The sequence below is a fragment of the Nycticebus coucang genome, chromosome X (assembly GCF_027406575.1).
Source record: "Nycticebus coucang isolate mNycCou1 chromosome X, mNycCou1.pri, whole genome shotgun sequence".
Lineage (NCBI taxonomy): Eukaryota > Metazoa > Chordata > Mammalia > Primates > Lorisidae > Nycticebus > Nycticebus coucang.
This window is the reverse complement of record NC_069804.1, coordinates 185,081,759-185,093,932: the sequence shown is the minus strand read 5'-3', so window position 1 is coordinate 185,093,932 and position 12,174 is coordinate 185,081,759. Positions and strand designations below refer to the sequence as shown.

General features: G+C 44.2%; 1 protein-coding gene across 2 annotated transcripts in view; it reads right to left on the bottom strand.

Annotated features, from left to right (window-relative positions):
• TKTL1 (transketolase like 1) overlaps positions 1 to 12,174 on the bottom strand; it is a 47,823-nt gene that overhangs the window by 10,953 nt on the left and 24,696 nt on the right. For both annotated transcript variants that reach the window (XM_053580512.1, XM_053580513.1), the window contains exons 8-9: positions 4,529 to 4,685; positions 2,179 to 2,309 (exon numbers count right to left, since the gene is read on the bottom strand). In XM_053580512.1, coding sequence (XP_053436487.1) covers positions 2,179 to 2,309; positions 4,529 to 4,685 — 288 coding nt within the window. The remainder of the gene's footprint in view (positions 1 to 2,178; positions 2,310 to 4,528; positions 4,686 to 12,174) is intronic.

The following is a 12,174-nucleotide window of genomic DNA, read 5'->3' as shown; positions in this document are numbered from 1 at the left end:
TGATCAAAGAATACAGCAATGTCTCAGGCTACAAAATCAACACCCCTAAATCTGTAGCCTTTATATATACCAACAATAACCAAGCCTAACAAACAGTCAAGGACTCTATTCCTTTCACAGTAGTGCCAAAGAAGATGAAATATTTGGGAGTATACCTAACAAAGGACATGAAAGACCTCTACAAAGAGAACTATGAAACTTTGAGAAAAGAAATAGCTGAAGATGTCAACAAATGGAAAAACATACCATGCTCATAGCTGGGAAGAATCAACATTGTTAAAATGTCTATACTACCCAAAGCAATATATAATTTTAATGCAATTCCTATTAAAGCTCCATTGTCATATTTTAAAGATCTTGAAAAATAATACTTCGTTTTATATGGAATCAGAAAAAACCTCGAATAGCCAAAACATTACTCAGCAATAAAAACAAAGCTGGAGGAATCACGCTACCAGACCTGAGACTGTACTATAAATCCATAGTGATCAAAATAGCATGGTACTGACGCAAAACAGAGAAGTAGATGTCTGGAACAGAATAGAGAACCAAGAGATGAATCCAGCTACTTACCGTTATTTGATCTTTGACAAGCCAATTAAAAACATTCAGTGGGGAAAAGATTCCCTATTTAACAACTGGTGCTGGGTAAACTGGCTGGCAACCTGTAGAAGATTGAAACTAGACCGACACCTTTTACCATTAACTAAGATAGACTCTCACTGGATAAAAGATTTAAACTTAAGACATGAAACTATATAAAAATACTTGAAGAAAGTGCAGGGAAAACTCTTGAAGGAATCGGTGTGGGTCAATATTTTATGAGGAGGACTCTCCAGGCAATTGAAGCAGTATCAAAAATACACTACTGGGACTTGATCAAACTAAAAAGCTTCTGCACAGCCAAGAACATAGTAAGTAAAGCAAGCAGACAGCCCTCAGAATGGGAGAAAATATTTGCAGGTTATACCTTTGATAAAGGTTTAATAACCATTATCCACTGAGAACTCAAATGTATTAACAAGAAAAGAAAAAGTGATCCCATCTCAGGGTGGGCAAGGGACTTGAGAAGAAACTTCTCTAAAGAAGACAGACGCATGATCTACAAACACATGAAAAAAAGCTCATCATCCTTAATCATGAGAAATGCAAATAAAACTACTTTGAGATATCACCCAACCCCAGTAAGAGTAGCCCACATAACAAAATCCCAAAACCAGAGATGTTGGCGTGGATGTGGAGAAAAGGGCACAATTCTACACTGCTGGTGGGAATGCACACTAATACGTTCCTTTTGGAAGGATGTTTGGAGAACACTTAGAGACCTCAAAATAGACCTGCCATTCGATTCTATAATTCCTCTACTAGGTATATACCCAGAAGACCAAAAATCACAATATAACAAAGACATCTGTACCAGAATGTTTAGTGTAGCCCAATTCATAATTGCTAAGTCATGGAAGAAGCCCAAGTGCCCACTGACCCACGAATGGACTAGCAAATCGTGGTACATGTATACCATGGAATATTATGCAGCCTTAAAGAAAGATTGAGACTTTACCTCTTTTTTATATGGATGGAGCTAGAACATATTCTTCTTAGCAAAGTATCTCAGGAATGGAAGAAAAGGTATCCAATGTACTCAGCCCTACTATGAAGCTAATTTATAGCTTTCACATGAAGGCATAACCCAACTATAGCACAAAAATATGGGTAAAGGGCCAAGGGATGGGGGAGGTTTGGGTGGAGGGAAGGTAATAGGTGGGGCCACACTTACCGTGCATCTTAGATTGGGTACAGGTGAAACTTACTAAACGCAGAATACAAACGTCTACATACAATAAGTAAGAAAATGCCATGAAGGCTACGTTGAACAGTTTGATGAGAATATATCAGATTGTATATGAAACCAGCACATTGTACCCTTTGATTGCACTAATGTACATAGGTATGATTTAACAATACAAAAAAGATAAATATTAAAAAAAAAAGCAAGCAGATGTCTGTGTACACGATGACCAGTTTTTGTAAAGGCTGTATTTTTAAAAGAAATCCTAATGCCATTTTTTCTACAATGAATTTATTTTTGTGCTGAGAAAAAAATCCAATCATCGGTATCAAATTAGTACCATAGTGCAGAATAGTTTTAAGTCTCAACCAGTGTCCCCTTAAAAATACCTTGGCATTGGCCGCCAGATAAACAGCATGCTCTGTCGAGACAGCGTCACTTGGATAGAAAACAGTGCAGTTGGGAATGGCTCGGAACATGGCTAGATCCTCCAGGGCCATCTGGGAGGGGCCGTCTTCACCTGAGAGAGCCACAGCCCAACAAAAATATGAACATAACCCCACCAGAAACCTACCCTCTACTGCCCACTCACTCTTGAGAAGCAATATTTTTTTGTGTGTTGGAGGGGGCAGAGTCTTGCTCTATCACTCAGGCTAGAGTACTCGGGCATCATCCTAGCTCACAGCAACCTCACACTCCTGGGCTCAAGTGATCCTCTTGCTTCAGCCTCCTGAGTAGCTGGGACTACAGGCACCCGCGACTATGCCTGGCTAGTTTTTCTATTTTTAGTAGAGACAGGGTCTCGCTCTTGCTCAGGCTGGTGTCAAACTCCTGAGCTCAAGGGGTCATCCTGCCTCAGCCTCCCGGAGTGCTGGGATTACAGGCACAAGCCATTGTGCTCAGCTAAGGAGCACTAACTCTTCTTGCCAAACCACAGTGGAGTCCTTTGAAAGAGGCCAGTTATCAGGCTGACTCTCCTGGTTATAATTTATATTGATCTCTCATATGGCTATCTCCCTTGAGATCACACTGCAGCACCTTGGGTAAGTTAGGTTCCCTCACCACTACCATCCAAGCTAACAGAGCATGGGTGGCCTTAGTCAGCCCTGCTGAGCTTCTAAGCCTGCTTTCCTTTGGAAGGCCCTTTTAGGCTTTGGCTTTCCTTCTCTGTTCTCCAGCAAGAGACTGAGCTTTGCAGACTGAAGTGATCTCATTCATTTCTCCAGGCCTTCAAAGTAGCTGAGCCGAACACTCCTGTGGGTACCTTCAGCTTCACCCAGATCACCATTGATTCTCAATGCCATCTAGAACCATTTTGTCCAGCCTAATTCTCCCATGTGCACCTCCAGCATTCCAGCAGCAAGCATAAGTTGCCATGTCTGCCCAGTTGACCTGTTTGCCACAGACCGGTCAGAGGGCTCATCTTTCCCATGTCCTCTGCTATTATTCATTACCTTGACTCTGACATTTCCCTAGTGAGAAAACTCTGCAGTTTTCAAAGTTTGGCTTTTCAACATCCCCCCCTCCCCAATCTGCTAGCCATGTTCACTTCTTTCTTCAGACACTCTGGGATCTACCCTTGACTTTTCAGACCCTGCCCCCATTGCACACCTTGTTGCAATTATCTCCCTTTGCCCTGTGCTTCTCTTCTCGCTGCCCCACCAGGCCAACATTCCTGTAACAGTGTTTTGGTTGGCCTATTTCCCTCATATGAAGGTGCTGGCAGTTATCCTTGCCCCCATGCCATCCAAGTAAGCTGAGCACCATTGAGAATCCTTCTCCCTTCCCTATGCCCACACTGCTCACCTCCAGCTAGTCTTCAACTGTCCTGAGGGCAGGAAGGGTGGTTGACCTTATTTACACTTTGCACATGACCCAACACAGAAGGGGCACTCAGGACAGACTACTTCTTATTGACTGAAAGCAGCGGCACTCTATAGAACATGGAGAGATCTGTGGCAAAGACAGCCCAGAGCAGAGTGGCTGACCCTTTTAAAACACAATATGGCTCAGCCAGGTTTTGTGGCTCACACCTGTAATCCTAGCACTCTGGGAGGCCAAGGCAAGCAGATCCCTTGAGCTCTGGAGTTGAGACCAGCCCAAGCGAGAGTGAGACCCTGTCTCTACTAAACAGAAAAACTAGCCGGGCATTATGGCAGGGCCTGGAATCCCAGCTACTCGGAAGGCTGAAGCAAGAGGATTGCTTGAGCCCAAGAGTTTAAGGTTACCGTGAGCTATGATGCCACAGCACTGTACCCAGCGTACAGAGTGAAAAATCTGTCAATAAATAAATAAATAAACAAGGCTTTGGTAAAAGAAGTCACGAATAGGTGGCACACATAGCTCAGTGGGTAGGGCACCAGCCACATACACTGAAGCTGGTGGGTTTGAACCTGGCCCAGGCCAGCTAAAACAACGACAACTGCAAAAAAAAAGAAAAAAAAAAAAAAGCTGCGTGTTGTGGTGGGCGCCTTGTAGTCCTAGCTACATTGGAGGCTGAGGCAAGAAAATCACTTAAGCTCAAGAGTTTGAGGTTGCTGTGAGCTGTGATGCCATAGCACTCTACTCAGGGCAACAGCTTGAGACTGTCTCAAAAAAATAATAAAATAAAAAAAGAGAGAAGTCATGAGTAATCAAACTTAATGGAATCATAAGAAATTCATGGGTCTCTGGAGCACATGTGAAGTCTTCCCTGTAAAGGAGGAAGGCTACCAAGAAGATGGCCCACAGAAGTCCTACCAACAGATATTCCACAGTGGGAGCCAATGAGGTTGATGTTGGCTTGAGAGATGGCTCCCATCCGGATCTGATCAAATGCTCGGGTCAAAAAGGCAGCAAAGCTGCTAGCAAAAGCAATGGTCCGATCACGGGTGGCACAGCCCAGCGCCACGCTCACCTGCAACACAAAGCACACAGGTCAGAACCACCCTGGTCCTTGCTCACCCCTGGTTTAGACCCCATATTTCTCATGATAACCACTGCTCTGCATGTCCAATATGCTGCCCGGCCATTCTCTTTTCTCAAATCATCTTTTCCCCTTCCTGCCCCCTCCTGCTCAGATGGTACCCTCACCTCATGCCTCCTAGGGATGAAGTCTCTCTCATCTGCCCCTGTCTACTCCCAAACTGCCCTTTCTGCACTAGGGCCCTAAGCCCAGTGTGCCCTTGGCCATCCTGAATCTCATGCTACTCTCACTTTCTCAAAGTTATCTCCAATTGTGCAATTCCCCTTCTTCTCATATTAATTCAGTTTCTCCCTGTCTCTCGGCTCATTCTATTGCCACTTAAATATGTGCCAGCACTCTCGTCTTCACTCTCCCAGCTCTGCTTTGTCCTTCCTTCTGAGACTGTCCCACATCTGCATTCTACTTCACGGAAGAGTTCCCATTATGTTGTCTATAGTCATTTTCCCTGCTTTCCATCTTCCCTCTCTCCCCAGCCCATCTCATGGAGGCTTCCATCTCCATGATGGACTTCAAACCTGTCAAGAGCCAAGAGGTTACTTGATCTCAGCTGGCATCTTCCTTGACCTCTTAGCAGCAATTAACACAATAATTTACCCTTTTCTCTCAAGGTATCTCCTTCTCTAGTTTCCATGACATAGACAAGTCTGGTCCTGATGTCTCACTGGACTTCCTGCATTATGTGCCTCTTTCCAACAGGCCTTTGCATGAGCCCTGAGGGCCCAACATTCCTACTCTCCTCACTTGCCCTGTGGATCCCAGAAGTGGAATCTGGCCCAGTGCTGCTCTGATCTGTGTTCTGGTCATGTCCCACTTTACATCACCATTTCTTATCTTCCTGGACAGCCACAGGCTCATATTCCCCAGAAGGTTTCAAATCAGAGTATGAGCCTTGTCAGGATAAACCAAGACTTTCCAAGGGGGATGTGACCATGGATGATTTCAGAGACAAAACCCCACATCCATATGGATTTGGTTTTACATTCATTTGCCTGAGAGAGGGCTATGCTCCTTCCCAGTCTCCCTAACGGTCACCTTCCAAAAATCTAACCTGCAAAGCATACCCTCACCCATCCCAATCTCACAATGGGACAACATCTCTGAGTGGAAAACTTCCACACTGAACTAAAGAGGACAATTTGAAATAATCACATTTATTTGATACTGAGAAAGTGAAGAAATTAAATGATCCGATGACAAGCAGTCTTGCAACTTAGTTGGATCCAGAAAATTGAAAGAGAATCTAATGTAACTATCTACAATTTCAGAAAATTGAAAGAGAATCTAATGTAACTATCTACAATTTTTTTTTTTTTTTTGTAGAGACAGAGTTTCACTTTATGGCCCTAGGTAGAGTGCCGTGGCATCACACAGCTCACAGCAACCTCCAACTCCTGGGCTTAAGCAATTCTCCTGCCTCAGCCTCCCGAGTAGCTGGGACCACAGGTGCCCGCCACAACACCTGGCTATTTTTTTTTGTTGCAGTTCAGCTGGGGCCGGGCTTGAACCCGCCACCCTCGGTATATGGGGCTGGTGCCCTACCGACTGAGCCACAGGTGCCGCCCTCTACAAACAATTTTTATAAGCAACCTAAAAGGAAAGACCACAATGTGATTTTTGGCTTATAAATGAAAAGGAATTTGAAGAATGGACATTTTTTTATTTTTACTTATTTACTCATTCCTACAGTAAAACTTCCCATCTGCTTATTATAGGAATAAGTTTCTTAGCGCTCACACCATTAAAATGAAAAACAGGAATTGAATCTATTCTGGATCTTATCACATCCAAATTACAAGTGTACTTATCCACTGATAAACTAATGATAATAATAATAATAATAATCATAACACAATCCAGAAGAAATTCTAATGCTCAGCCTATGGATATAAGAAAATTTTAAAAAGCTATCACTTTGCGTTCATATTTTTGTTGCAGAGAAGAATGATAGGATGATCAATAAAAGGCTTTCATGCGGCTCGGCACCTGTGACTCAAGTGGCTAAGGAGCCAGCCACATACATCTGAACTGGCGGGTTCGAATCCAGCCCGGGCCCGCCAAACAATGACAGCTGCAACCAAAAAATAGCTGGGCGTTGTGGCGGGCACCTGTAGTCCCAGCTACTTGGGAGGTGGAGGCAAGAGAATTGCTTGAGCCCAGGAGTTGGAGGTTGCTGTGAGCTGGGATGCCACAACACTCTACCCAGGGCGACAGCTTGAAGCTCTGTCTTAAAAAAAAAAAAAAAAAAAAAAAAGGCTTTCATGCATAAAGATGTACTGAGGAAATGGAATGGAAACAAAAATTGAAGTAGAAAAAAAAGAGATTCAATTTCTGACAAAAGAAGAGTCTTGACATAATCTTTGATTGAAGGATTTCAGTATTAACATATCTAAAATTGGTTGAGTGTGACAGTTCATGCCCATGACCCAGCACTGTGAGAGGCCGAGGCAGGAGGATCAGGTAAGGTCATTAGTTCAAGACCAGCCTGGGAGATACAGTGAAATCTTTTCTTTAAAAAGATAAAAATAGGCTGGGTGAGGTGGCTCACATCTGTAATCCTAGCACTCTGGGAGGCCAAGGCAGGTGGACTGCTTGAACTCAACAGGTCCATGACCAGCCTGAGAAAGCAAGATCCTGAGCAAGAGCAAGATCCCATCTCTAACAATAGCTGAGAGTTATGGCAGGCACCCACAGTCCCAGCTACTTGGGAGGCTGAGACAAGAGAACTGCTTTACAGCCCAAGAGTTTGAGTTGTAGTGAGCTATGATGTCAAGGCACTCTACGGAGGGCAACAAAGTGACTCTGTCTTAAAAAAAAAAAAAAAAGATAAAAATAAGGTGGGTGAGGCAGCTCATGCCAGTAGTCCCAGCTATTCAGGAGGCTGAGTCAAGAGAAATGCTCAAGCAAGGGATTGAGGTTGCTGTGAGTTATGACGCCATGGCACTCTACCCAAGGCAACAGAAATTCTATCTAAATAAAAAAAAGTAGGGTGGATGGTGGCGCCTGTGGCTCAACGGGTAGGGCGCCGGTCCCATATGCCGGAGGTGGCGGGTTCAAGCCCAGCCCCGGCCAAAAATAAAAAAAAAAAAAAAAAAAAAAAAAAGTAGGGTGGCGCCTGTGGCTCAAAGGAGTAGGGCTCCGGTCCCATATACCGGAGGTGGTGGGTTCAAACCTGACCGCGGCCAAAAACTGCAAAAAAAAAAAAAAAAGTTAAGTAAAAATAAAAAATTTCAGTATATGGGCAACAATATTGTTTGCAAGTATTTAAATTTGTGATTAAAAATTTAGATATAGGGCAGCGCCTGTGGCTCAGTCGGTAGGGCGCCGGCCCCATATACCGAGGGTGGCGGGTTCAAACCCGGCCCTGGCCAAACTGCAACCAAAAAATAGCTGGGCGTTGTGGTGGGCACCTGTAGTCCCAGCTACTCGGGAGGCTGAGGCAAGAGAATCGCTTAAGCCCAGGAGTTGGAGGTTGCTGTGAGCTGTGTGAGGCCACGGCACTCTACCAAGGGCCATAAGTGAGACTCTGTCTCTACAAAAAAAAAAAAAAAAAATTTAGATATCAAGGCTGTCTCTGGTAGATCACACCTGTAATCCTAGCATTGTGGGAGGCAAAGGTGAGACATCACTTGAGGCCAGGAGTTTGAGACCATCCTGGGCAATGTAGTTAGAACCTATGTCTATGAAAAGTAAAAAACAATTAACTGGGCATAGCAGTGCATGCCTGCAGTCCCAGCTAACTCCAGAGGCTGAGGCGGCAGGATTGTATAGAAGTTTGGAGCTGCAGTGAGCTATGACTGTGTCACTGTACCCCAGTATGAGGGACAGAGACCCTGTCTCTAAAACAAAAAAAAAAATTACAAACAAAATTTAGATACTAGCTTAAAACGAGGCAAAAGGGTATGTAGCTTAGAAAAACACACTTGGTGTTTTGGAGAGAAGACACAGTTGAGGACAACTAATCTCTGGCGAGGCTACCTGACAGGGCTGATCCCTCTCCTTCTGCACAACTAACAGGCACTCCTACCCCCTGGGTCCAAACGGAGATTCTCATGGTGCTCCCAAATCCATTCCCCCACTAATCTTCTCATCTCAAGAGATGATGCCAGAAAACCATGAGATGAAACTAACATCTTGCAGCCACCTGATCTTTTTTTATTTTTTTGAGACAGAGTCTCACTTATTAACCCTTGGTAGAGTGCCATGGCATCACAGCTCACAGCAACCTCCAAATCCTCGGGCTTAGGCGATTCTCTTGCCTCAGCCTCCCAAGCTGGGACTACAGGCGCCCACCATAATGCCTGGCTATTTTTTTGTTGCAGTTTGGCCGGGGCTGGGTTTGAACCCACCACCCTTGGTATACGGGGCCCGCGCCCTACTCACTGAGCCACAGGCGCCGCCCCAGCCACCTGATCTTTGATAAACCAAATAAGAATATACATTGGGAAAAAGAATTCTTATTCAATAAATGGTGATGGGAGAACTGGATAACCACATGTAAAAGACTGAAACTGGACCTGCACCTCTCACCACTTAAGAAAATTGATTCAAGATGGATAAAGATTTCAATTTAAGGCATGAAACAATAAAAATATTCAAAGAAAGTGTGAGGAAAACACTTGAAGATATCGGCCTGGGGAAAGATTTTATGAAGACTTCTGTGGCAATTGCAACAACAAAAATAAACAAATGAGAGTTAATTAAACTGAAAAGCTTCTATACAGCAAATGAAAACAACACCCTTCAGAATGGGAAAAGATATTTGTATATTTTGAATCGGACAAAAACTTGATAACTAGGATCTATAGAGAAATCAAATTAATCAACAAAAAAAGACCCAACGATCCCATATATCACTGGGCAAGAGACATGAATAGAACCTTCTCTAAAGAAGATAGAGAAATGGCTAACATATGAAAAAATGCTCATTGTCCCTCATCATCAGAAAAATGCAAATCAAATGATTTGATTTGAGATATCACTTAACCCCAGTGAGAATGGCTCACATCACAAAGTCTCAAAGCTGCAGATACTGGGGTTGATGGGGAGAGAAGGGAACACATTTACAGTGCTGGTGGGACTACAAACTAACACAACCTTTTTGGAAGGAAGTATGAAGAATCCTCAAAGAACTCAAATTAGACCTCCCATGTGATCCTGCAATCCCATTACTAGGCATCTACCCAGAAGAAAAAAATCCTTTTACCATAAGGACATTTGCACTAGACTGTTTATTACAGCTCAATTTATAATCGCCAAAATGTGGGAATAGCCTAAATGCCCACCAACCCAGGAATAGATTAACAAGCTGTGGTATACATATACCAGGGAAGACTATTCACCCACTAAAAAAGATGGAGACTTTACATCTTTTGTATTAACCTGGATGGAGGTGGAACGCATTCTTCTTAGTAAAGCATCACAAGAACAGAGAAGCAAGAGTCCAATGTACTAGGCTGGGTGCCTGTAGCTTAGTGGTTAGGGTGCTGGCCACATGCACTGGGGCTAGTGGGCTTGAATCTGGCCCGGGCCTACTGAAAAAAAAAAAAAAAAAAAAAAAAAGCCGGGTGTTGTGGCAGGTGCCTGTAATCCCAGGTACTGGGAGGCTGAGACAAGAGAATGGCTTGAGCCCAAGAGTTGGAGGTTACTGTGAGCTATGATGCCACAGTACTCTACTGAGGGTAACAAAGTGAGACTCTGTCTCAAAAAAAAAGAATCCAATGTACTCTCTTCTAATACAAAGGCAATAGATGAGCTAATACAAGGGGTGGAGTAGGGAAGAGAAAGTGGGATGGGGGAGTCACAGTGTATGGCACACTTCTTGGGGGCTGGACAGTTGACTTTATCTAACAAATGCAATCAGCATAACCTAATTCTTTGTACCCTCAATGAATCCCAAACAATAAAAAGAAATTAAATTTAAAAAAGAGATGATGCCAACCTTACCCAGGCACCCGAGCCCACACCAAGTACCAGCTTTTCAGCCTTTGTTCCTGCCCTGACATTGACCCCTGGGCATCTTGCTAGCTCTCCTGCCAAGGAAGTTTCCCATGAGTCTGCTTCTCTGCAAGTCCACAGCTACCTCCCCAATCCAAGCCACCCTCTCCTGTACTTCCCTCCCTCCCCACAGACAGCCATTCTCTGCACTGCAGCATTTCTGCATTAACTGCAAGAGAAGGTGAGATGCTGAAAGCAGCTCAAAAGACCCCACAAGTTTGGCCCCTGGAGATGTCCCCAAGACAAGTTCATTCTATCCTCACATTTCTGCCTTCTCTCTGCTCCCTGAACACCTGAAGCTTGGGCCTGCCTCACAGTTGGCTGTGCCCTCTACTGGGAACACCAAAACCCACCTCTGTGCACGACTGACTCCTTGTTACCTGAGTCTCAGCTTAAATGTCACCTTTCCTGAGAGGATGCCCCTAGTTGTTCCCAGCCATACACTTACTGTAGCCACTTCTTTCAGCATGTCACTAAATACTATCTGCTGGCCTCTCCTTTATGAGTTTTCTTACACCAAGAAAAGCGCGATAAAGTTCCAGCAGGCATAGAGCACATGGTTTTTGCCTAGAGGACTCAATGACTTGGGAAGCCCACATTTTGAAAGGAGGGTCAATCCAGGAAACTATGGATTGAGTTTCTTCCCATGCAAAATGAAATGAAACCCAGGGAAAAAACACATATCTGACAATCGTGATGACCTACTTTACTGAACAGGGATGCTTAAATCTCAACACCAACAGGGCCTGAGAAACACCAATGAGGAATGGGTGGGCAGGCAGAATGTGAGGACCACAGGGGGCTGGCTGTGAGTGACCACTGAAGCACAGCTGCTTGCCTACAGTCAGACAGCATCAGGAGGAATGCTAGACTGTGCTGACAGTTCTTCCCATTTTTCAAGAGAATCCAGAAATTTGGATTCTGTATGCAATCTCCTACTTTCCCTTCTTTTTCTTGAGGCAGAGTCTCATTGTTGCTCTCAGTAGAGTACAGTGGCATCATAGCTTAAGTGATCCTCTTGCCTCAGCCTACTGAATAGCTGGGCCACATGCTGGGCTAATTTATCTATTTTTAGTAGAGATGGGGTTTTGCTTTTGCTCAGGCTGATCTTGAACTCCTGAGCTCAAGGGATCCTCCTGCCTCGGCCTCCCAGAGTGAGCCTCAGGGACCCAGCCCAATCTCCTACTTCTTAAATGCTGAAGTAACTTTTTTTTTTAAAAAACATTTTTTTTTTTTTTTTTGGCCGGGGCCGGGTTTAACCCACCACCTCTGGTATATGGGGCCGGCGCCCTACTCCTTTGAGCCACAGGCACCACCCTGAACTAACTTTTATAAGACTTTAAACACTACTTGTTCCAAATAAAGTACTGTTGGCAGTTACATGATACCAGCTGGCCTACGGTTTTCCAGCTAAAAGAAAATCTTT